Source organism: Neomonachus schauinslandi, chromosome 3 (genome assembly GCF_002201575.2).
Source record: "Neomonachus schauinslandi chromosome 3, ASM220157v2, whole genome shotgun sequence".
Taxonomy (NCBI): domain Eukaryota; kingdom Metazoa; phylum Chordata; class Mammalia; order Carnivora; family Phocidae; genus Neomonachus; species Neomonachus schauinslandi.
Window position 1 is genome coordinate 189,512,420 of NC_058405.1, and position 25,372 is coordinate 189,537,791.

General features: G+C 58.9%; 1 protein-coding gene across 1 annotated transcript in view; it reads left to right on the top strand.

Annotated features, from left to right (window-relative positions):
• Positions 1-22,386, top strand: part of MLPH (melanophilin) — a 40,649-nt gene extending 18,263 nt beyond the window's left edge. The window contains exons 3-15 of the mRNA XM_044913458.1: positions 1,457-1,678; positions 1,821-1,933; positions 4,648-4,751; positions 5,951-6,067; positions 7,197-7,398; positions 9,564-9,703; positions 13,355-13,540; positions 13,805-13,957; positions 15,425-15,517; positions 16,157-16,234; positions 17,971-18,028; positions 20,042-20,142; positions 22,075-22,386. Of these exons, the coding sequence (XP_044769393.1) occupies positions 1,457-1,678; positions 1,821-1,933; positions 4,648-4,751; positions 5,951-6,067; positions 7,197-7,398; positions 9,564-9,703; positions 13,355-13,540; positions 13,805-13,957; positions 15,425-15,517; positions 16,157-16,234; positions 17,971-18,028; positions 20,042-20,142; positions 22,075-22,101 (1,594 nt within the window). The 3' untranslated portion in view covers positions 22,102-22,386. The remainder of the gene's footprint in view (positions 1-1,456; positions 1,679-1,820; positions 1,934-4,647; positions 4,752-5,950; positions 6,068-7,196; positions 7,399-9,563; positions 9,704-13,354; positions 13,541-13,804; positions 13,958-15,424; positions 15,518-16,156; positions 16,235-17,970; positions 18,029-20,041; positions 20,143-22,074) is intronic.
• The last annotated feature ends 2,986 nt before the right edge of the window (positions 22,387-25,372 follow it).

Below are 25,372 nucleotides of genomic sequence, written 5' to 3' on the forward strand. Positions count from 1 at the left end.
CAGGAGTAGTGTCCCAGAGCTTTCTAGAGGCCCTGCCTCGTCTCCCGCCTCCACCGCGCTCTGGGGTGTCCCCTTCAGAAACCACAGGCACCGAGTTCCCACAGGACGGTGGTACCCAGGGTCGGTCTGATTCTTGTCACTAAGAATGGAGTTAAGTGGATCTCATCGAAAACCAAAAATACTGCATTTTGCAGACATTCTCTAAAATCCAGAACAGACGGAATGTGTCCATGATGTAGAGGGGACATTTCCCAGTCGGTTCAATTTGGCGAGCCCACCAGGAAGGTCTGGGGGGACCGTGGTTTTCCCGGGACATCCTAGTGCTGGATGTTTCCTGCGCCGGACACCCTCCAAACCAGACCACTGCAGCCTTGGTCTGTGGGAACAAACCTGGCGGGGAGCGGGGAGGGCAGCTCAGCCTGCTCCCCTGCTGGAAGGGACCCAAAACTGTTTGCGAGGAGATGCCTCCCGTCTTTGTCCCCAGGACACTTGTGGCCTCCTGGGGAGAGTGCAGCGACCTGTCACTTTCTCAGTAGGGTGCCAGCCCAACCCCCACTTCCCTGGTGTCGTCCTCTGCACAGAGCCCTTAGCTCAGGCCAGCGTGCAGAGCAGGGCCCTATAGAGAGGAGCACAGCCTTGCCCTTGTAATGAGCTTTAGCTCTGCCTTCTCTGTGGCTTCTGTGGCAGCTCTGACCAGCCTGTGAACCACCTGGAATTTTCTCTCTTCTCTAACCTCCTCTTAAACAATTAGAGTGGGCAACAGATTGGGGTTGGAAATAACCATGTGGCCTGACCAGGTGCACCCCCAGGACCCTACCTGGCCCTGGCCCTGCTGGGCTCCCCAGAGCCACCGACCTCACCCCCTCCAAGGAAGGTGGCTGCAAGCCCACCCTCATCCGGTGAAACGGAGTGCTGGAACACAGTCTCTGAGCTCTGGGCTGTGCATCAGAAAAGCTCCGGGTTCTGTCTCAAAGCTAGAGTTCAGGACCTCTGTCCCTCCTCTCTCCATTATGAGTTAGGTGGTGCGGGCAAGCAGCAACAACAGTCCCAGCCTGTGATTCTGAGACTTGATGGGTCATGGCCCTTTGGCACTAGATGAAAGTCACGGGCATGCAGCCTGGAAAAATGTATGATTGTAAAGAGTCACGGAAATGTTTAAATGCGACTTCATTTCTATAAAAATAAGGTGTTTCCATTCCAGCCTACCCAAACTGCACGTTTGACCCCCAACTTGTGGGCTTCCCACTTGGGAGAGAGTGAGAGCGTGGAGCTGGCTCTGCAGATGGTGAGGGCTGCCTAGGGGTGCCTTGACCCGTTTTCTGTATATAAAAAACTTCCTGTGTGTGTGTGTGTGTGCATGTGTGTGCTTGCACACACATGCGTGCAAACATTTAAAACCTGTTGCAAAAATAAGGCAGGCGTCTCATAGATTCCTTGTTTCTGATATTTTCCTAAGGGGGTTGAAGGGCCGGATTAAGAAGGAGAGTTCCCAGAGGGAGCTGCTTGCGGACACGGCGCACCTGAATGAGACCCACTGTGCCCGCTGCCTGCAGCCCTACCGGCTCCTTGGGACCCCCAAAAGGCAATGCCTGGACTGCCGCCTCTTCACCTGCCAAGACTGCAGCCACGCCCACCCAGAGGAGCAGGGCTGGCTCTGCGACCCCTGCCACCTGGCCAGGTGAGCCACGGCCTGGTGTCCGAGGGACCCTGTGGGTGCTAGGGCCCGATGTGTCCCCCCAGTGGGGCTGGCTGAAGAGGGGTGGGCACGGACGTGTGCCGCCTGGCACAGCACGGCGGGCCTGAGCTCGCTGTCTCTGCAGGGTTGTGAAGATCGGCTCCCTGGAATGGTACCACCAGCACCTGAGAGCCCGCTTCAAGCGCTTCGGGAGCGCCAAAGTGATCCGCTCCCTGTGCGGACGGCTGCAGGGGGGAGGTGAGGAGCGCACCTCTCCCCGGGATCGCTTTTTGTTCCCACGCCTGTTTTGGGTTTCAGGACCAAGCAGATCCTTTGGAATGGGTGTGTGTCCCTGTCGGTCCCTTTCGGGTGTTTTGTACAAGGTTGGCTGCTCTCTGTGTGGTGCGAATTTCTGCACACCGCTCCCCGGCCTGGCCCCTGGGAAGTCCTGCATGCTGTTGACAGCCCCACTATTTGAAATCCTATTTTTCAAGGCTTCCTAGCAGGTTGAGAACTCATAGCTAAGGTCTCAAACTCAGTGGCTAGTCGAATAACCAGGCGCTGGTTAATACAACATGTTCTCCAGGCCCTTCCTCCCTGGGCGTCTGATGTGGGGCCTAGATTTTCTCTTTTCAACAAACATTCCCTGTGCATCTGATGGGCCGAGGGGTCTTCCTGCAGCTGGAGGAGCTTGGTCTGGCCCCACCCCAGGGCTCAAGGGTGAGAACCACAGGGAGCAGGGCAGAGAGCCACACTGCAAAGTGTTTAAGAATCTCAACCCCAAAGGCGGCCCTGTTCCCAGAGGCCACGTTGGAACCCCTGAGGACCTGACCTCGCTCTGGGAGGTGCCGATTCCAGGGGCCGGGTGGGCTCAGGAATCTGTGTTGTGTGAAAGGCCGTGAGGATTGTGATGCCCAGCCAGGGTCCAGAGCTGCTGGAGCCAACGCCAACCAACCAGCCCCTACCCGTTTCAAAGTTGTCACCACCGAGGTGACAAGGTGGCACTGTGGGGCAACAGGAACCCCGACTCCCAGCTGCTCCACCTGGGCCCCTGGGTCGCGTGTTCTGGGGCGATGGCCAGGCTGAATTCTCCCTGCGGGGTGCCTGGGAGTACAGCTCACTGACTCACAGAGGTTGCAGGGAAGGAAAGTTGCGTGTTTGTTTTCAAGTAGACAAACTGAAAAAATAGAAATGACTGAAGTCACTGTTTTGAAGGCTGGCCAGCCAGGGCCAAGGGCAGATTGGTCAGCTGGGGTGAGGGATGGGAGGCGGCCGGGGTCTTCTCCGGGTGAACCTGCAGAGCGACGGGGGTGTTTTCCCGAGGCCCCCACAGCAGGACGGGCAGACGCTGCGGGAGGCAGTTGTCCCAGGGCCGGGAAGGAAATGAGAGGAAACCCGTCCTCAAGCGCGGTCTCGGGAGGATGTCTTTCTCCCCAGTGCCTTTCCTTTGGTTCCAGGTTTGCCTGACAGAGCGCGAAGCTCGCCTGACATCCACAGTAAGTCCTTGGTGCTCTCAGGGCTTCGTGTTTCTTCCCACCTCCCTGCCAAGAGCGGCTGAGAACTCTCTCCCATGTCAGGAGCAGGGAACATCCTTTGGGCTTGCTCTCGAGAGATGCGTTAGTATCGCTCAAACTGCCGTCCCAAGTGGAGAGAGAGATGGAAGGAGTCCGTAACCAAAAGGGGCACAGAGCTCCTGTTCCTGTTCAGTCCTGGGGGAGCTCCACGCTGACAGGCCACGCGCACACATGCACACCCACACACACACACGCACACACAGACAGGCGTGCACCCCGGGCCTCCGGGAGCCATGCCCACATTCCCTCGGCACAGGTAGAGGTCAGCTCAGCGTCTTCTGTCTGGTGGTCTGGGGTAAATTTCCTCAAGACTCAGTGTCCAGAGAATGAAAATAATCACCCAGTCTGCCTGCTGCATGGGTCCGAGTTTGGGGGGTACAGAAGGGCTTACAGGGCATGCTCAAGCCCAGTAAATGCCCTGCTTGTTCATGCTTGAGACCTGCCCCCACCCAAAGGCACAGGGAGTGAGGGCCTGGGCGCGGGCTGGGGGGTGTGCAGGGGCAGCACGTGCGGGCCCGGCCCTACAGCCTATGCTCCCCCAGTGCAGAAGTGGCCTCGTAGCCCTGAGAGAAGGCCGATGATCCATGCTTTAAAACCCCAGAGCTCATTGCCTGGTCCCCTCTGGTGACCTAAAGGAGAACAAGGGCCAGACCAGTGGGAGAGCAGAGGGAAGAGGCTGTGATGGGGCCACCTGGGTGCTCAGGTGAGGCAGGGGGTCTGGGGGGCAAAGAAAGGAGGGGCGGGAGCCCTGGGGCTGAGGCTCACCTCCTTCCCAGCTGTGTCTGCAGCCTGCAGATAAGCACATGAAATGACTGTAGGTAAAGCAGTTTGTTTGAGAAAACATGACTTTGCCCTTGGCCTCCTTCACCCACCACAAGGCCAGGGATACAGATTGCCCAAGAAACAGTCCATGAACAGAGGGTGAATGCCTATAGGCGTGACCCTCGACAAAATTGATGCAGAGTAATAGTTTTCTGCTGGGATTCAGACCGAGTCTAACTGATGCTTGGATAGGTCTTTGTAAAGCCAGCAGATGGACTTGCCTGGATGTGTCACAGTGGGTGGATGGATGGATATGTGCATGCAGAATGAATGAATGAGTAGATGGATGGATGGATGGATGGAGAATGGATGAGTGAGTGGATGGATGGATAGAAGGATGGATGGATGGAAAATGGATGAATGGGTGGATGGGTGGATGGAAGGAGAATGAATGAATGGGTGGGTAGGTAGGTGGATGAGTAGTAGGTAGATAGGTGGGTGGGTGGGTAGATGGGTGAATGGACGGGTGGTAGATGGGCGGGTTGGATGGATGGATGGGTAGGTGGGTGGGTGGATGGATGGTTTGCCCCCAGTCTTCTTCACCCTGGGTTGAATCATGTGTGTGGTCCATTGCAGGTGGGCCTGAGCCAAGCCCTGGTGAGGGAAGTGGAGACAGTGAGCAGACAGATGAAGATGGAGAACTGGACGTAGTGGCCCAGGCCCAGCCCACTGGCAGCAAGGTAAGTCTTCCCCAGTCACCTCTGCCCCTGCCCCTCCCCCAGCTGGAGCCTGGGGTTCTGATGTCCTAAAAATCTCAGTACTCTCCTTGACTCTGCCAGTTCCCACAGCATGAGCACAAAGACCCTGCCTCCTTTGCCATGCCGGGACAGTCTCTGAGACACTGAGCACCAAATAGGATCATGTTTTCAGTACGTGGTGTCACTATAAGAAACCCTAAAGCAAGGTGTGGGGGAGACGGAGCCTGCAGGGAAGCTTGCTTGACCCGTCCAGTCAGGGTCCTGGGGGCAGGCTCGTGAGGTTGTGAGGGCAGGCAGGGGCCCCAGAGGGCACGCTGCTGTCCTCCAAGATGGCCTTGGCATCTTTCAGGGAAGTGAACCCCTTTAGACTCCCCTCTATGAACATTTTACTTTTCTTCATAGCCAGCCACGAGCCTTGCTTTTATTAGTATTTATTTCCATCTTTACTTACTTTGTAACTTACTTTTGGTGATTGACAAGCAGAGTATGCCCTGGGGTTTTGGGGGGTGTGTGACGGAAGGAGAGCAGGGTGGGGGGGGAGGGACAAGGAGTTTAGTTGGAGACACCGGGAGGAGGCCGGCGTCCATGAGATTCAACACCGACCAGGTCTGGCCAGTCTACAGTGAGAAAATTGTATTCCTGCCACTCGGTGAGCTTAAAGAACACCAGCCAGTGTCTGGAATATTCCCTATACAGTACCTTTAAAGGATCAAGGTTATCGTGAGGGAGGATTTCATCTGAACAACATGGAGCTCTCCCCCACCTCTGTGGCCTCACTGTGGGTGCCCCTCATTTGCCTGAACTCCCCGCCCAACACCTCTCAAGGGTACCTGTCAGCCCTAGAGAAGACTGCCGCCCTGCCCACCCCTCACCCCAAGGCTGCAGTGCTCCGGGACCTGTGTCCTTAGCACATCCGGGCAGCCGTAGGCCCCTCGGGCTGAGCAGGTGTTTCCTTTCACTCTAAGAGATGCTGAGGATGCAGCTCTTGCAGGGGATTTGGAGGGGGAGCCCTCTGGGCCCCCTGAAGCTGCCTTCGAGCTCCTTTGGGTTTGTTTCTAGTGCAGGAAGTGGATGTGCCCCTGGAGGCACCCACCCTGCTGCCCAGGGTGGAGAGGCCCCTGGTCCTCTCTGTCAAGCTGACCCCGACTCTCCTCCTCTTGCCCACATCTGCACCTGCTAAGAAAAAGCGCCTTTCTATTCACGACTTGGACTTTGAGGCAGACTCTGATGACTCTACTTGGTCTGGCAGTCACCCCCCATATTCGTCCCCAGTCCCAGCGGCCACAGACAGCCTACAGGTCAGTGGGCTCTGGTTTCTGCCCCCGTCCTTCCCGGGATAACCTGAGCGACAGGTACTCAGGCCCCAGGTGGGGGACGGCGCTCCGGGAAGGGTTCCGATGGCCATAGCAGGCATCAGGGCACGACAGGCCAGGGGAGAGTTGGGCTGGGGGCACAGGATCCAGAAGCTCCACACTCCCCATCTCTGCAGAGATGGGTCTGGCAGCTTGGAGAAGGGGAGTGCGGGTTGGGAACCAAGCCTGGACAAATGAGGGGCCGGGGATCCGGGCTGGCTGCTTGTCCCAGAAGTAAGGCTTCTACCCTGTGATTCAGGAGGGCAGGCCAGGGAACCGGCATCTGCCCTGGACTCAGGGCCCGACATGTGCCTGGGCGCCCGTCTGGTGAGTCCAGGCCAGAGCGGGGGCAGGGATGCATCTGCCCAGGCTGATCCACAGACCACTTTGGGGGGAGGACAGCAGGGCAGTGGGCTGGCACGGCAGTGGTCTTTGGGCCACAAGCCTGCTCCCGCTGCAAGACCAGCCCCTGCGGCCTCCAGGGCCTGAGGACTGCCTCCTTCCTGCCCCCCTCAAGCTGGAAAGGAGCTGGGGCATGTGGCTTCCAGAAGCCTTCAGCACCTTGCTTCCTTGGGGACGAGGGCACAACAGAGAGAACCCTCTGCCGGCCTGAGGAAGGGTAGAGGAGGAGGTGCTGGGGTTGCAGCCGAGGGGCCCCCCGGGAGCCCTGCCCACACTCCCTCTTCCCTTTCTGGGAGTATTAAGGTGCATGCAGTTAGAACAAGGCACCCCCCCCAAAAAAATAACTTTCCCATCCGCCTCCTCAGGGCTTCAGTCTCTAGGTGGGTCGGAGCCCCCAAGACTGTCAGATGTGTTCCTTTGTACGATGAGTGGCTCAGGGTCTGGGGAGCCCCAGCCTTCCACAGACACATGGGACAGAGTAGGCAGTAAATGGCTTTCAGCAGGATTTCTGGAAGTAAAGGGAACTGAATCACAAGGGGCCAGAGCTGAGGGGTGTCTAGCGTTTGCTCAGTGATGTCTGGAAACCCTCCAGACTGGGATGGAAAGACCTACATGCCAAGGAGCTGCCCCTCCTAGTAAAACCTCACACACCTGGCAGGTCCCATGTGCTCAGGCCTTCATGGATGAACCCCATGCAAAGGACACCTCCCCGGAGGCCACGGTCCTGGAGGAGGCCAATGTCAGCGCCTCTGGGTGCCAGCCCCGTCCAGAAGAGCAGACGGACGGCCTCTCACCTGAGGGACAGGACACCCTCACTGAGCTCTGCATCCCTGGAGAGTCGTGCATGACAGCCCCAGGGACTCCTGCCACAGCTGGTAGGTCCGTTGATGGGCTCTGCATGGGGGAAGCGGTCCATGGAAAACCCATCCACTGCCCTGATTTGTGCAGACATCCTGGCCGGTTGATAGCAACCCCTTCCTTCACCGCACTGTCCGGCATGTGCGGTCCTGGTAGACGCCATCCACACCTGCTCCCCGCCCCCCAAGGCTGGGCGCTGCTCTTGTAACACTCAGAAGTCCCAGCATTAGCACTTCAGCTGGCCACACAGCTCGCTGCCAGCCATAGGGAGGGTACTGAACTGGCTCCGGGTAGGGACGTGCAGGTGTCCTTGAAATGATTAGGATCACTGGTCACCTGGACCAACCATCCTGATCAAAGGACAGGGCAGGTCCAAGCCTGGGGACTGATGCTGCACCTGGGGACCCATAGTACACTTGGGGACGGACAGTGCACTTAGGGACAGTGCACTTGGGGACAGGCGACGCACTTATGGACGGACAGTACACTTGGGGACAGGTGGGGCAGGTTCCGTTTGGGCACTGCTTCCCCTGGTCCACCACCAGCTCCCAGCTTTGAATCGCGAGGTCTGCAAGTGCTGAGAACCTAGACTTGCTCAGTTTAATTTTGTTGTCAGACAGTGTGCTTCGTAATGAAATCCTGAATTGCTGTCGTTTCCTGTGCCCTGTGGGTTCAGGAGTTCAGACACCCTACGGATGCAGGAGCAGATGAGACCACAGAGGCAGCCCGGCCCTCCCGCTAACGAGCCCCCACGTGGCCGCCGCATGGGGCTAGCTGCCGGGAAAAGTGGTTAAGACACCGTCTGCCAGGAAATAGGTCCCCTTTCTGTTTTTCTTTCATATTATATTATAGGAACCATAATCTCATGGTCCACAGGCTGATCAGGATGCTGGAGGCATTTTGGGAGGAACATGGGGCTTTAATTCCCCCTAAACAGTGAATAAATGAATCTATATTGAACAAGTCCTAGAACAGGGACGTGCACAGGATCTGTGCCCCCCCCCCCCCCCCCGTGACCCCACCCCACCCGAGGACATGGACAGGGCGGCGGGCAGGGAGGGAGAGACCGCGTTTCTGATCAACCAGCACAGCTTTCATCTCATCCCTTAAACTGGGAGTGTCTCACGGGGACATGTAGGAGTTTGACGGGCAGTGTTGTCTCAAGATGCGTCAGACAACCCGCAGGTGTGCCATCTGAGGTTTGGTGGAACGTGGCATGCCACTCGATCCACCTGCTTAGCCACTGTGACTCGGTTTCTCCTCACTGTGAAGAAGGCTTCATGCCTATCGTGTGGCATGGTTGTAGACCCTAAACGAGATCGTAGTATCACAAACCTATCGGCTTAAAACAGCGCACCTCCATCCTATCTATCCTTGGGGCCGGGAGCCGGGGCACGGCCTCACTGTGTCCTCAGCGTGCGGTCTCCCAGGCGGAAACCAGCGGGGCCTGGGACTGGAGTCCCACTGGAGCTCGGGGCCCTCTCCCAAGCTCGCTCAGGTGCTTGGCAAGACTCACCGAGCCAGTGGGGGCTGGTGCCGTCGAGGACAGAAGGGGCTGTGCACGGTGACTCCCTGGTGCAGGAGCTCCCGTGTGGTCAGCCCCGGCCACACCTCCTTCCCCCCCACCACCTCCCAGGGTGGTGTGTGCGGTGCCATCCAGGCTGCCTGGAGCCCTGGGGACCTTTGGTGAGGCCGTGGGGATAGTGAGCATCCCCCCCTGCACCTGGAGCCCAGGATGAGCATTTCCAGGCACGTTGTGGGTGACCCGGATCCACATAAAGTCAGGCATGAGAAAAAGCCCGTAGTGACCAATGTGGAAAGACTTCCCAACGTCCCCTCCACTCACGGACGCTCCCCGGGCCCTGCATGGGCCACACTCCGGGCACACGGGTTCCGGTGGTGGAATGCGGTGCACTGTGATCCTCCCGCCGACCATGTACCTCTCTGCTCCCCTGGCCCCACCGAGAGTGCCAGGCAGGGGCCTGGTTCCTGAAGCTTCCATGTGAGGGCTCGCCATTGCTCCGTTCCGACTTTGATCTGAGGTTCTCGGCTCCGTCCCCTCTGGGGGCTGTAATCACGTCTGCGGTTTCCCTCATCTCTCGTTTTCCCTTATTGGGAAAAACGTGTCCACTGGCTTCCAGCTTTTCGCTCTGCGTAACTCGATCCCACTCTCACTCCAAAGGGACGAGCGCCATCGGGAGTGAGCAGCTCCCCTCCCGGTATCTGGCCGCCGTGGACACCTCCGATGACGAGAGCACCCGGGCTCCCAGTGCGGCCTCCTGCCGTTCCAGACGGAGAGGCCACGCCCCGTCCCAGAGCCAGGTAAGGCAGCTGCGAACAGTTCCTTCTTGCTGCTGCCTTGGGTGGAGGCTTTTTACCTTCACGCCAAGTCATGTCGGAGACATCAGAGCTTCCAGTGCTTTAAAACTGCTCGTTTGCACAAGCCTACGTAGCAGACGCGTGTGTGGTATCTTCAAAATAGCCACTGTTCTATCGACGTGAAATTCACAGAACGTAAAATTCAGCGTCCTGAAGTGGACATTCACTCGCACTTAGTACATTCACAGTGTCGTACTCTTGTTGGTCCCCAAACGTCATCGGCCCAAAGGGAAACTGATCCCGTGAGCAGTCGCTCCCCGTCCCCTCCCTCCGGCCGCGGGCGGCCACCAGCCTGCTTCCAGTCTCCGGGCTTCGCCTCTTCTGGGCGTTGCATCTAGACGGAAGCGTTCGCTGCGTGACTTTCGTGTCTGGCTTCCTGCACGCAGCGTCACGTTTTCGAGGTCTGTCCATATTGTAGCTCATATCAGTGCTTGATTCCTTTGGATGCAAATACTTTATACTGGATCAAGTGTTCTGTCATTGACAAGAGGAGGAAATACTCCTTTTATACCTTTAGCAGACGTCATGCAGAGTTTAAGAAAATTTAACTTAGAATACGTAACACCTGTTAAAGGAGTGCGACTCCCTCACACTGCAGAGCCTGATTTATGACCTAAACCACAGGGTTCCTCTGAGTACCCCGGGTTCCCTTTACTGAGTTTAAACCATGGTCCCACTTACAGACAGATTTAGGTCTGAGCAAGTACACTTTACTGGGGGAAGACGACAGTGCTTCATACGAGGACAGCATGACCACTAGCCTGATACAGACTCACCAAAGACCCGGGTCAGGCCCAACTCCTACGGAGGAGATCGTGGGATTGGGGCCGTCTGTAAGTGAGTGACTGGAAGCAGGAAACTGACAGGAGGGCCCCGCTCTGGATGGAGAATCTCGGACGTAGCTTAGCCACAGCTGGTCTCAGGCACATTTTCAGGAGCCGGGCCTGATGCACGTTCTAATGCATGGCACAGAGCTCCTCCCGGGACCCTCCCCCAGGGAGGTTTGAGGGGTGGGGGATGCGCCTGGGGAGCCTCCCCTCAGGGGACCCAGGGGCTGAGCTCTGGGCTCTCAGGTGGAAGGGCTGACCGATGTTGAGCGTGTTCAGAAAAGGCAGGAAGCAGCTGGGATGCGTGCAACTGTGCTTGATGCGGTTCCAGAAGCAGGCGGGAGGGGCAGGGGACCGAGGGGCAGGCGAGGGGGGCAGAGCTGGGAGGGGCTGTTCTGCAGGGAGCTAGGGCCTTCCCCAGCCCCTTACCCTCTGTGCACTCAGACGACCCAGGGGGAGCGGGTCTGACACAGCCACAGCGCACACCACCAGCTAAAAGTCCTGGCTGTCACTCCACCAGCACGGCCCACAGCCATCGGTGACCAGGGGAGCTGCCCAGCAGGGCCCAGGCTTTGCTGAACTCTGTCCCCAGCAGCATATGTGCCCGCATGGGGCAGGACCTGCACAGGCAGGTGGGGTGCCAGCCGCTCCCCAGTCTCAGCTGACGTAGGAAAGGTTAGAGGTTCTTCCAACCTCCATCCTCTCGCCGAGCCCCAGGAAATGCTTTGCCGAAAACAAGCAGCAGACTTATAGAAGGATAGAAGGAGCCCTTCCTTGCATGACTTTTGAGGAATCGGTGTATGTTTTATGTTTTAAAATTGACTGGGCTCAACAATGTCAGCAGAACAGAAATGTGGAGTCTCGCGCTCTCCAGAGTCAGTGCCCTCAGGCACAGCTGACTCTCTTTCCTGGAATGCCACCCAGAAGCTTCCTACAGCCAGCAGGCTAGTTCTCTGGGCCCACCCTCCGTCTCTGGAAGAAGTGCCCTCTCCCCCTGCCCTGAGCACAGCAGGGTGTGACAGGCCCTGAGAAGGTCTGTAGTGAAAGCCATCTACCATTCTGCACCCAGGGTGGCTCACACTTCTCGGGGCCTGAGCCCCCTTTTACAGAATAGTGAGGAAAACACTACACAGGAAGGTGACCTTTGATCAGACCAGGGCTCAGTGTCCAGGAGGGCTGGGGGCCGGCGGTGGAGGGGCGGTGAGACCAGGACAGGTGAGACCAGAGCCACGGCCGGCAGAGAAGCCCCCAGTCAGAAGGCGGCAGTAAAGACTAGAATTGTCTATTTTCAGCAAGTTTTTAATTTAACAACTTTAGTAACTTTCAGTAAAATACATGCCCTGGCATCTAGCCCCACTGGTACCTGCCATCCTTCCTGCCTCCTTGAACGATTCCCTATTTCATGCTTAGAGCCCGTCTCCGACTCCACCTCCACCAGCATCTCACCCGGCATGTGCCCCTCGCATCTTTATGTAAAGGCAAGTGGGCAGCAGGCCCGGTGCACCAGGGAAAACCCAGGGCAGACTCTTACAGGGGTCCCTGCGAGGGGCCGTGGGTCCGTGCTGCCCCTCAGCTCCTGCCTCTTCTCCAACCCCACATGAGCATTCCAGTTCCTTGTCTTGGGGTGCTTTTCTTTCTCACTCTGGGGGTGACATTTGACAGTGACCGTGTCGGGGGGTCTGCCGTGGCGGCCACGTGTCCTTTGCACACCGTGCTCTCCGGGAGACAGAAGCAGTCTGTGCACACTCCTGCAGCCCGGTATCGATGCCCGCCTCTCTGCCCAGTGCAGCCAGAGGGGGGCTCAGTTACCAGCAGCCGCTCTGAGTCCTCACCGAGACTTGTGCTGACGTTTCTCAGCTTCCTGTTCTTCTTCGGGCAGATTGGCCCCTCAAGGGCCATTCCCCTCTGAAAACAAGGTGAGCCACAGATAACAGCAGGAAAGACGTACCTGCTGGGCTTGGAAGAAGACGGAAGAATTGATTTTCTCGGGTCTCGGTCTGGGCGCTAATAGACTCTGGTGACTCAGGGGGAGAGGAAGTTGTAATTTTAGTCACTTGAGGTTGTTACCTGGCCCACAGTGACCCAAGGCTCTTGCCAGCTAATGACTTTTGGTTTGAGCAGCCTGGCATCATGAACTGGCGCCTTCCTGTGCTGATCAGGAGCGGTGGTGGCAAGACAACAGCTAGCCCTTGGTTGTGATGCATCATCCCTTTCAGATTCAGCTTCCTTGCTCGCTGAATTTGTCACCTCTTCTTCTGTGCTCACTCCCTTACCCTCTCTTCTGGTGCCACTCCCAGCTTTCGCTTGGTATTCTAGAACTCTCGGTGTCAAAATGTGCTTCACGCTCCCTTCCCAGGTCATGTTATGGATGGCGGCCTTAGCTTTCCTTCCAGTGCTTGGGAATTTGGTGCTTCTGCAGTGATGGGCCCCAGATTCCTGCTGGTGGCTTTGTCCTCCGGCCAGTCCCTCGGCTTGGGGGCCCCATTTAGGGTCAGAGGGAAGAACTGTCCTCCCATGGTAAAAGTGTCCACGAGGGAAAGCTCAATGTCTGGTTCACAAAAGGTGGGTCTTTGGCCTGGGTGGCGACAGGATCACCAGGAGCGCCCCTCCCTGCAGAGCCCGGTTTCTGAGGGCCGGGACTGGCCCCAGCACGGGCACTGCGGGCAAGCTCTTCTGTAGAAGGGGTGGAGACTTCTCCCAGAGCCCTGCCTCTGAGCACGGTGCACACGGATGACCAGCTGAACGCAGATCTGTTCGTGGGTTTCAGTGTCTCACGGGCTGCGAGCCCACAGATGCCGACAGAGAAGAGGAGACCCTCAGGAAGAAGCTGGAGGAGCTGACCAGCCACATCAGTGATCAGGGGGCCTCATCCGAGGAGGAGGGGAGCAAGGAGGAAGAGGCAGACCTGGACAGGAGCCCCTCCATCAAGGACCTCCCCGGGACAGCCCCGGAGGTGAGGCCGCCCGAGTGGGCTCAGCAGGACCTGGGCAGAGGTGGGCCCAGGAGGCAAGAGTTTGTGACTAAGCCACTGGCCCACCCCAGGCAGCCGGCCAACGCACGGTCGGCCCTGGGCCCCAACAAGAGCTGCATGGGATGCTTAACCCTCGGCCAGCCCCGCCCGAGTTCAGAGGAAAGAGTGTCATAGGATGGGCCCGTCTTGGGGAGGGCCCCGACATCTCTCCTGCTGGCGGTCATGTTCCGTGCTTCCCTCTCTTAGATGAGCGTGGCTGCGGGCCAGGCGTACAGACAGGAAACCACCCCCCAGGACCCTCAGGACCTCGTGCAGCCCGGCAGGACCACAGACGAGCTGCTGGAGCTGGAGGACAGAGTGGCCCTCACGGCCTCTGAGGTTCAGCAGGTGGAGAGCGAGGTAGCACCAGGCCCGGGGGATGGGGGACTCCCCAAGTGGCATCGTGGTGGGCCCTGAAGTTCTGGAGGCTGCAGACAGCCCACCCGAAGCTCCGGAATAGGAGCTTGGGGGTTTCCGTGGGAATTGCCCATCCCACCACCCCTGTCTTCGTCCCATTTGCCTTGGTGAGAGGCAAGCAGGGTTTTCATCCCTACAGGAATGATGCTGACGCTTACCCCTCCCTGTCCTAGCAGGAGGGGGCTTCTTCAGAAGCAGGCTTAGGTCTGAGGACAGCGCTGGGGCTCAGGACCAGACTCTGACACAAGGGCCATCCTGTGAGCCCGAGTGTGGGTCCAGGACTTGAGTTCGGGTGAGGGTTGTATCAATAGTGTACAAAGGTCAAAGGATAGAGCCAGGGTCTCTCAGGGACAGCCGAGGTGACTGGGCTCTGCCCTGCCCTCCCCTTGGGGACCCCCAGAGAAAAGAGGGTCTGCCCCTCAGGCTGCAAGGGGAGCCAACACCCACGGTCCTTGCTCGCTTCTGCTCATTAGCAGGTGCCCACCGGGAGTAAGGAGCATGTCTCCAGAGCTGTGCTCATTAGGGGGACAAGCCAGCCCAAGGACTTTGCGTTCTTTTATTTCTTCTTGCTCGGCAAACGATTTCAAACTCCTGAAAATGGCAGGACACAAAAGACACAGCTGGCGCATTCTTAGATGGAGCCCCTGCCTTCATGGAGGCTTATGCTTTCGTGGGAGTAGATAGAGGACAAGCCAATGGCCAAGGAGCTCAGTTCTTGAAGCGAGCTGTGCAAACAGGAAGTGAGGGTGGCTCGGTGGAGCCACCAGGTGGGCTGCTCAGGAAGGGTTATTACAAGAAGAAGACAGCACACATGTGCAAAGGTCCTGGGGTGGTCTTGAACTTGGCATGTTCAGGAAGGAGCAGTGAAACCCTGAGCCTGGGGCAGAGGGATTGAGGGGGAGAGGGTAGGAGGCAGGTCCAAGAGGAGGGCAGAGTCCAGAGGGCCGTTGGATGGATTAGAACAGGGGTGATGGGGCCTTGTTTCTGCTTCCAGAAGTTTCCTCTGGCTGCTGTGGGGGCCGATTTAAAATGACGTCAGGAAGGCAGGCTCTGCCAGATGCCAGCCAAGCCTTTGCCCGGAGTGTAGCCCTGTCCCTTAGAGCTGTGGTGACATGGTCCCCGGCACTGCCCCTCCTGCCATGCCTGGGGGGATCCAGGCTTCCTGATGTGCCGAAAGTGTGCAGAGCCCCCCTGCTCCTGTCTGGAGGGTGACCCGCAAGGAACAGCAGCCCCTTCCCCGACAACCATGGAAGATGCATGAAAATGGGCCCCCAGGAAGCACGTCTGTCGGGATCCCTATCTTAAGGGGACTGTAACAAAATCAGTGAACGGGCGGCTTCTCTTCCTGGACTGTGATGTCGAGTTGGCACATCAGAGTGACGTCCGTGTGTCTGTCCTTTTTCCTGCCAGGTCTCCAACATCAAGTCCAAGATTGCTGCCTTGCAGGCTGCAGGGCTCTCGGTGAAGCCGTCGGGAAAGCCCCGGAGGAAATCCAACCTCCCTGTGAGTGCAGGGGCCCCGGCGCCCAGCTTTGTGCCCAGAGCCCCAGCCACCCCGGCCCCCCAGCTGCTGCCCTCCCCACCCCGGGGCCTGAAACCAAGAGGCTGGCTGGCCGCCTCCCTTCTGGCCCCGCCAGACTGGCTGGATGTGACTGGAACAGATTCTCCGGAGACGGCAGAGAGGGGGCTGCCCCTCCCCAGCCCTGCGGCAGGTCTGGGACCAACATCCTTCTCCCCAGAGTCAAGCTGGGGTCCCCAGGCCGGTCACACCGGTGGGGTAATCTGGCAGGCGAACACAGTGTGGTCCCGGGAGAGCCCCAGGTCCAGCTGCGGGTGATACACAGGATGCCCAGTACGTCTGAACTTCAGATAAACGACACGTCATTTTTGAGCGTATGTATTTCCTGTGCGATACTTGGAACATACTTATAAACAAACTTTATTCATTGTTTATCTGAACTTCAGAGCTAACTGGCTACTCTGTGTGTTACTTTGTTGAACCTGGTGCGCTGGGGGCTGACGGCCGTCCCTGAGCGCCTGGCCCCGTGTTCAGGGAGAAGGGCCGTCCCTCTGTCCCGCCTGCCCCCCTGTGACGGGGGTCAAACAAGCAGCCATCAGGTACAGGCTTTTTCCTTGTCCTCAGATATTTCTTCCCCGACTTGCTGGGAGATTGGACCAGAGTCCTAAGGATCCGAATGCAGACCCTGCGGAGGAGGTATGGGTCATCGCAAGAGAGTGGGTCGGCTCTTCTTTTTTTTTTTTAGATTTTATTTATTTATTTGAGAGAGAGCACATGAGAGGGGGGAGGGTCAGAGGGAGAAGCAGACTCCCTGCCGAGCAGGGAGCCCGATGTGGGACTCGATCCAGGGACTCCAGGATCATGACCCGAGCCGAAGGCAGTCGCTTAACCAACTGAGCCACCCAGGCGCCCGGGGCGGCTCTTCTAGTCGCGGGATGAGCGGGCGGTGGTGGGCTGACCCGTACGGACTGTGAGCTCCACCAGCCCCGCAGGACGGCGTCCTCAGAGGCGCATCCTGGGACAGGGTTGGCGTCAGACTGTGGGGGAAACCCAGGAAAATCCAGCTGGGGAGCGGGAAGGTGGGGCAGAGAGGGAAGGAGGCAAACCCCACGCAAGGTATGTTTGGCTCAGAGGGACGCACCGGGCGTTGTCCTGCGTGGAGGCAAGGAGGCCGCGTGCACCCCTGCACGCCCGTCACTCATGGACGCCGTCCATTCCGGGCTCTTCCTGGCCCTGCGCAGGCAGGCGGGCTCCAGCGGCCTGGGGACAGGCCCCATCTGGGAGATGCAGGTGCTCTAGCAGTGGACGCATCAGGAACCCGGGCACATGCGGTGGCACGGGGACCAGGGGTGTGGGAGACGGTGGCCCCATTCACAGCGTGCAGGGGAGGCGCCAGCCGGGAGTGAGCCCGATCTCCAAGGTGCAGGTGGTGCGGTTAGAGGTGCGGTGGGAGGCGCCATCCCCGGTGTCCCAGAAAGAGTGGCGTCTAGTCCCAGTCCTGCCTGCTGCCTGATGCCCCCAGGAGCCATAGCGAACACGCGGTCACGTGTGTATCGTGATAAGGACGCTGGGTAGCTCTTTACAGGTAGAAACAGTGCTTTTCCTGCTCTTCCATTTGAGGTTCACAAACCTGGTTGAGGAGGCATTGGGATTAAGCCTGTTGTCCCGATGAGCCAACCCAAGCTCAGGGAGGTTGACGTACTTGATTGAGATCACACAGACCATAAGGGACGGAGGGGTCTCGGCCCAGGCCCCCTGGCCCTGACGTCCCACCCTCTTCTGGGGACCACGGTGCTTCCTGACCGGCTCAGGGAAGCCCAGCCCCGGACGCCTCTCCTGCAGGCCTCCAGGTGCAGCCCACAAAACCAGCCAGGCAGAATCTCGGAGGCCGGACGTTGGGAAGATTTCCAGGGGGGTCAGGCCACCTGCTCGTGCCCAGAGAGGCAAAACAGGGAGTGGACGATGCCATCACGGAGAGGCTGTCAACGGGAGAGTGAAGGGAAGGCATGGGGAACAAAAGCCATGGGCGCTGGGGACACGTGAGGAGCAGGTAGTCTCCCAGTAACCCCGAGAAGGGGCTAGTGGCCCCTTTTCCAGATGAGTTCAGAGAGGACACACAGTCGTCCACATCACGGGGGTGGGTGGGGGGTACCTGGATTTGAACCCAGGTCTGCGGGGCTGAGATGCGTGCTCTCCCTGCCCTCCCACCCACCGTTGACAAACGTACGCGTCTCTTTTATGCTCTGGCGTTTGGTGCTTCATTTATTGATACCGTGTATTTTAACGTTGACAAAAGTTCTGATATTGCCTAAGAACAGAAGACAGCTGACCGGATTCACTAGAATCTGGAAGAACCGTGAGAAGTCCCAGTTTAGCTCCCAGTGTTGCTAAGGATTACAGTAGTTCAGTGAAGCCCTGAGATGTCTTCTTTCTTCTAGGTGATGACAGCGCCCTGTCTTCTCAGAAGGAAGTTCGGTAATTCCCCGAAAAGTCAAGGTAAGAGTTAGCGGCTTCCCTCAACCCCGAGGGCCTGGGAGATGAGCTCGAGGGTGTGAAAGTGGCCAGTGGGGGTTCTGCATTTCTGTGTAATCTCTGGGACACAGCATCCCATGCCCCCGGGGCCTGAAGGACGACTCCCCAAGCCGCTCCTGCCAGGAAGCATTCCAGTGGGTTGGTGTTCTGGAACCCGCCTGGTTGAGCACGCAATGGGCGTGGCGCTGGCATTTTCCACATTTTGCGTTGTAAACTGCTCTAAGGCTTAAGGCTTATCACCCTTCTCATGCAAAGCACAGAAGGTAATTTAGCTTCCCTTGATGTCTTAGTGGCGACCGGGACATCAACTTTGCTCCATGACCAGGGTGATAGGCCTGGCTGCCTCGTCCACGGTGCACGGCCGGGCTGTCGGGGAATTGTGTCTTGCTCCCCTTGCAGCCCGCCCGAGGATCACAGAGGGAAGCAGCCCCTTTCCCAGGTCAGGGTCCAGTCCCTCCGCTGCTGTGTCAGGCCTCTGAGCCACCGTGGCATCTCCTCTTGTCCCTGCATCTGAGCTCTGCCCTCACCACCCACAGCCACGGTCCCAGCACACAGAGCTCTCTCTGTTCCTCTTCTGCTCCCGAACAATCGTTGGCTCCCACCTGCCTGCAGAATGAGTGGGATTTCTTAGCACAGCCTTCCAGACCCTCACTTTCTGCCCCACACGGGACCCCTGGGTGAACAACACACACCTCACAGGCACATGGGGGTGTCGAGCGCTCTGTGCACACACACCTCCGTACCTTTGCCTGGGCCAGGCCTTCTGCCCGGAGCGCTCCTCGCTCCCTTTCCTACCCCCTCTGCCTTCTGAAGGCCAAGTGCAGCGTCCCCTCCCAGGAGGTTCTCCACCACCTCCAGAACATTCTCCACCACCTCCTCAGGGGACATCTTTGCACAGCCCTCTTTGCACCCAGCTCTCCTCCGTGCAGCTTCCTCTTTGCACCCCAGAGCTCCCCGTACCCGGGCAGGTCAGGCCAGAGACAGAGCTGGTCCCGAGGCCCTTTGAGGCAAATCCCTGACTCAGGGCCACGAGTGGGGTGACAGACTTTGTCAGCGAGGCCACCTGCCGTGGATCGGGGGGAGCTTCCAGCAGGCCCCGGGGCTACCACCCAAGTGAAGGCTCACGGTTGCAGCGGGGGGCCACGGGGCGAGCGCCTGGCCAGTCAGAGGCCGCTCACCTGGTCCTGGGCCCCCTGGAGCCGGCAGGCTTTCCAGGGACTAAACGGCCCGGCTGCAGCTGCTGGTCCCCACACTCCTCTCCGGTCACCACGGCCAGCCTCGGCGGGGTGGCTTCTCACCCGTGTGCCAGACGTCCGTCCCCACACGGGAAGGGTTCACTGCCCCGTAGCTGGGATCGCTGGGTTAGCAGCACCCTCCACAGAGTTTAGGAGCAGGAAGGGGGGCAAAGCCCGGCAACTCGTTCTCTGCCCACAGTGGAACCCTGAGCTTGTTCGCCAGCCCCCCTGCCAAAACACGACACTCAGCCCTGCTGTGTAGCCTCTGCCAATTTCCGTGCTGTAAACACTCCGCCGCGGCTGATGTCAAGCTGCCACCTTGACGTCAAGGGACACGGGGCTGGGCAGAGGAGATGTGGCCCAGCACCACCCCCCCCGAGAGCAGGTGCATGTCAGGCAGGGCCCCCACTACACCTGCCAGAGGAGGAAGACACCCGGGATTTGCTCACTTGTGCCCATGAACACAAACGGTTGACTAGGATGTGAGACCAAATGCCGCAGCTACACGACCGAAGCCCTGGGGGGGGGACCCTCTTCTGAGGGGCAGGGTTCCCAGACCCCCCAGGCCTGTGGCACTTCAAGAATTAAAGGAAACGCAATGGCGTGTTGTGTTGTGTTTCGCCCGAGGGAGCATTTTTGGAGCCGAGAGATAGGAGAGAGAGAGGATTTTAATGCTCGCTCCGAGGCAAGGGAGAAAGAAGTGTGTTTGCACAGCTGCTGACATGCTTCTGTGCCCCTGAAGGTAAAGACGGGGACTTCTTTGGTCGGCAGTCGGTGTACCGCGGATCCCTGACACAGAGAAACCCCAACAGCCGGAAGGGGGTGGCCAACCACAGCTTTGCGGTAAGCTTGTCTCTTCCCTCCTGAGGCGTCTTGGAAACTCCCTGACCCGTCAGGTTTACGTGTTGGTGTTAAGACTGCAGAGCAGAGAAAATGGGGATAAACTAACAAGTGAAATCAGCAAAATATTTATAGAAAAATTGAAAACATTTCTTAAAGGTACCAGAATATACCAGTGATAGGGGTCCCCGCTTACCCTGGGGTGGGTCTCGGCTTGGGGAAGGGGACCATCGTGACACAGAGAGGACACTCGTGGGAGGGGACCATCCATGAGACAGTGACGACACTCGGGGGAGGGGACTGCCCACGAGACAGTGAAGACGTTCAGGGGAGGGGACTGCCCATGAGACAGTGAGGACATTCGGGGTAGGGGACTGCCCATGAGACAGTGAGGACGCTCAGGGGAGGGGACCGCCCACAAGACAGTGAGGACGCTCGGGGGAGGGGACCATCCACGAGAGAGAGAGGACACTGTCCTCACAGCCCCAGCAGCTCACGAATGCTGTAAAGGTCATTCAGCAAAGCACATGTGCAGATGCTGGGGTCAAGGCTGTCCCCCCTGGGGTCAAGGCTGTCCCCCCCCCCAGGTTCCATGGGAGAGAGCGCTCTGCAGAGTGCCCCGTCCTGGCCCCCCCTCTCAAGAGCCGGTGAAAGCACCAGCTCCCCCTGCATGGGCGCTGCCTGCCCAAGGCAACCCCAGCAGCACCTCGCAGACGTGGCTCCGTGACAGCTCAGAAGAGCCCATCTCTTAGGACCTCAAGGTCACGCCCACAGCCTGGGGATGGGCATGACGACTCGGTGCCGGTGGCCACAGTCAAGGCCCGAACCCCCACGACCCCGGTGGCTCTCCACTCGCACCTCCTGCCGGCGCTTTATTCTCTCCATGAACTCCATTCTTTTTTTTTTTTTTTTTTTAAATTTTTTTTTTATTTATGTGAGAGAGAGAGAATGAGAGAGAGCACATGAGAGTGGGGAGGGTCAGAGGGAGAAGCAGACTCCCCGCTGAGCAGGGAGCCCGATGCGGGAATCAATCCAGGGACTCCGGGATCATGACCTGAGCCGAAGGCAGTCGCTTAACCAACTGAGCCACCCAGGCGCCCGAACTCCATTCTTAAAAAAGGGTTTCCAAGCATCTCACGCCGGGGATGCACAACTACAGCGAAAAGGCTGATCCTAAGTGTGTGAGCTTATGCCGGCCACAGGGAGGTGGGTGACCCCGCCATCGTTTGGCCGCCCCAACAAGGGGACGAGGGGACGTGTGTAGGGGGAGATGGCGCAGGGTAGAGGTGCCCGCGAGCCCACTTTAACCAGAAGGAGGTGTCGGGACCGTGGCCAGTGCAGGGCCATCCCAGACGGAGGGCTGATGACCACTAATAAGAAATTGGCCAACAGGGACTTGAGAATCTAAATGCTTTCAGGTTAGAATACAGCTCCTTGTGTTTTAGAGCCTTACATTTTCGGATACTTGCCATCCGTACACCCCCTCTGATGACAGGCCAGTGCCGCTAACCCAGCTGGGGGAGCAGAGGCAGAGTCGCTGTGCAGAAACTGCACAGGGATTGACCGGCACCTCTGACCAACGTGTTTGTGTGTCTGCGTGTTGCTATGTGCACTCCTGTGTGTGTGTGCACGCTCGTATGTGTGCGTGCCCACGTGTCTGTGCGTGTGTGTGCACTCTGTGTGTATGCTCATATGTGTGTGCGTGCACACGTGTGTCTGCGTGTATGCTCGCCTGTGTGTGTACACTTGTATGTGTGCGTGCCCACGTGTCTCTGTGCATGTGTACATGCCTGTGTGTGCACGCTCGTATATCTGTGTTGCGTGCCCACGTGTGTGTCTGTGCATGTGTGCATGCTCGTGTGTGTGCGCACAGGTGTCTGCACATGTGTCTGTGTGCACACCCATCTTGCACAACTGTGTATTTGTGCTCCACAGAAACCCGTGATGACCCACCAGCCCTAAAGAGGGAGCTTTGTCGGAAAAGGACGGAGCGACCCGGGGCCCCCAGCCCTCTCCTTCCCTCCGTTTCACCGTACCGTTCCTCCGTCTGCCCCGCGCTCTGTGCTGCACGCAGTCCGGGGAGAGACAGGACGCAGCACCGTCCACCGAGGGACCAGCGTTCTCAGACCCTCGGCTCCTCACCCACGTTCACGGACGACCTCCGCCCCCACCCCTGCCGGCCCGCTCTGATCCATGAGAAACATCTAAGCTGACCTGGCTTCCCTTTAGGACGGCGTTAAACTCTTGTTTAAGGACAAAAAGAACATTCTCAGTGTGATCTTTTAGCCCTTTCCCTGCTGGCTCGGTGCAGCATCTGCTGTGTGTACTCCACGTGGTGTCAGGGTGCCTGTGTGTGCGCGCGCGTGTGCCTGTGTGTGCGTACGCGTGTGCCTGTGTGTGCGTGCGTGCGTGTGCCTGCGTGCGTGTGCGTGTCTGTGCACACGCGTCTGCATGCGCGCACCTGTGTGCGCGTGCACGCACGCCTGTGCGCGTGCCTGTGTGTGCGCGCATGTGTCTGTGCGCGCGCGTGTGCCTGTGTGTGCACGCGCATGTGCCTTTGTGTGCGCGCGTGTGCCTGTGCGTGCGCGCGCATGTGCCTGTGTGTGCGCGCGTGCGCGTGCATGTGCCTGTGTGCGCGCGCGCGTGTGCCTGTGTGCTCGTGCCTGTGCGTGCGCGCTCCTGTGCCTGTGTGCGCGCGTGTGCCTTGCGTGCGTGTGCATGTGCCTGTGCGCGCGCATGCTGTGGGACAAGGAAACCCGGCATCCAGACGAGTGACTGAACTCATGGTCAGCTGACCCCGGCCCCCTCGCAGCTATTCTGTGGGTTCACCTGTGGCTCACAGCCAGGGAGGAATTCCACTGTGGTCAAGGGCAGAGCGAGCGCGTGGCAGCAGGTGAGCCTCCGATCGATGCCCAGGTGCAGGCGCGGAGGGCGTGTGGGAGAGGCGGATGCTGGAGCCCAGGACACGCAGGCAGGAGGGTGGGGTCCGGCCTGGTGCTGCCGCCGCTGTGGTGACATCCAGCGGGACGGAGGGCCAGGACCAACCAGGGATGCCTGCTGGGCACCTGCCGTCCGTGCTGTGGGTGAGCTCCAAGTCCTCCTCCACCTGGGACAGTCTGGGATTCACAGTTACTTCTGGGCATCTGTGTGGCTCATCCATTTTCAGGGGAGCCCGCTGGGACCCTCGGGGCCGCCTTGGAGCAAGTAACCGTAATTGCACCCCCTCCCCAACTGAGCACTGTTAACGTGCTTCACAGGAACTCACGTGTTTAATCCTTGGATTAAATTTAAGCCCATTTTGTAGAGGAGGACACTGAGCCCGAGTGTGAGGCAGCCTCTCCTGGAGCAAGAAGCTACCAGGTGATCCTGATACTTTCTAAAGTGACCTTGGGCCAGCTTTAACTTTTCCCTCTTAAATTGCTTGGTGTTTGTGTGCGAAGGAACTGGGAACCAAAAGCAGATGGAGAAGTGGTGCCTGGGAGCCTCAGAGGGCGAGCCCGTCTCCCCCCGACGGTGGACAGAGCCCCACCGCACCACCACGCAGACCCTGGACCACGAGCTTTGCGACCTGGGAACCTTGAGAGGCCTGTCGGTTTGGGGGACCCCATCCAAGGCAGGCCTCTTTTCTCCAAAGCGCCGTGCTCCTGCTTCCCCCCAAGGACACCTGCCCATGGTCTAGGCCTGAGCCCGCAAGTCTGGCCGCATCCATGAGCTTCCTTGTTGTCTGGGTTGTCTTTGTGCTGCAACAACACAGTTGAGTATTTACTATCCGGCCCCTTATGGGAGGGGTTGCCGACTCCTGGCCTCTGTCCCTGACTCTGGCAGCAGGGCTGGCCAGGGCGAGGGCTGCACACCAGCCTCTCTCGAGTCTGCCCCCCACCAGCCACCCCCCGGCCCCGCACTCTCCGCCACCCTCCGCCCCTGCACTACCCACCCCCCGCGTGTTCGGAGAGAGGCGCATCGCCCCACACTAGCACGGTCTTGGCAAACACTGAAGACGTTACAGCTTGGAGTAGGGTCTCCCACTGTGGAGACCGGGAGTCCAGAATCAGCGGGTCAGCAGGGCCCGGCTCCCTGCAGAAGCTCCAGGACAGACTCCCTTCTCTGCCCCTTCCAGCCGCGGGGGCTCCCGCCATCCTGAGCCTGTGGCTGCATCACTCCAGGCGGCGGCCCCATCCTCACACGGCCCTCTGTGTCCGTCTCAGGTCTCATGAGGATGCTTGTCATTGGCTTTAGGACCCATCTTGATTATCCAGGGTGATCTTCTCATCTGGAGATCTTTACCCTAATTACATGTGCAAGGACCCTTTCCCCAAATGAGTTCGCATTCACAGGGTCCAGGAGCAAGGGTGAGAGTTTGGGGAGCCACCATTCAGCCCGCTCTAGCTAAGTTGGAAAACCTCATCTGCTGACGGAGTGGAACTCCCCCATCCAGACCCTAAAAGAGAGCACGGAGCTGGCAGAAGGGGCGCTGCATACTTGCAGGGGAGCGGCCTCCCCCGCAGCCACCCAGGGAGCCCCGGGCCCAGGCACACGCTTCACTTCTGAATGCAGCACGAGCAATGGGCCTCCCTCCCTGCTCCACCCCGCGGCCCACAGCACAGCCAGCTGCCCCCCGTCCTCCCGGCCCCCACCTCCGTGGACACTCTCCGGTGCCTGTCCTTACTTTAGGTGAAACAGACTTAGCGCTCCCTGCCCCATCGAGGCCAGAGAACCCTTGTGCAAGTAAACCTCCAGTTCCACCAGTTCAGTTCAGGGAAGGGAGACGGGGGAGGGGGAGGGGGTGCCCGGGTGCAGAGCGGCCACTGCCAGACACCCCAGGGCCCAGCCTGTGCTGACACAGCAGAAAGCTTCGGGAACAACGGCTGTGCGTGTGACCTCGCCAAGCAGTAACTTGGGGGCCCAAGCACAAGACAACCCCACACCTGTGGGCACCCCATGGCTATAACGGTTAAGCCCGCAAAGCACCCACTCCATGCCGGCCTTTCCAGGGCTAATACTACTGCTCACAGCTCAGACGGAGCCCCGAGGCTGCATCCCTGGCTCTGGGGAGGGCTTCCTTGGGAATCAAACAGGCAGCAGAGACAAGAGTCGGCCTGGTCCCCAAGGGGTGGCCAGGGGAAGAGTTTCCTGCCCCCTCTGAGTGAGACTTCTCCCAGGCTGTTCTCCATCCAGTCTCTCACTCAGAGCGAAGGTTCGAGTCCACAGGGCTTTGCTGGGAGGCAGGTGCCCT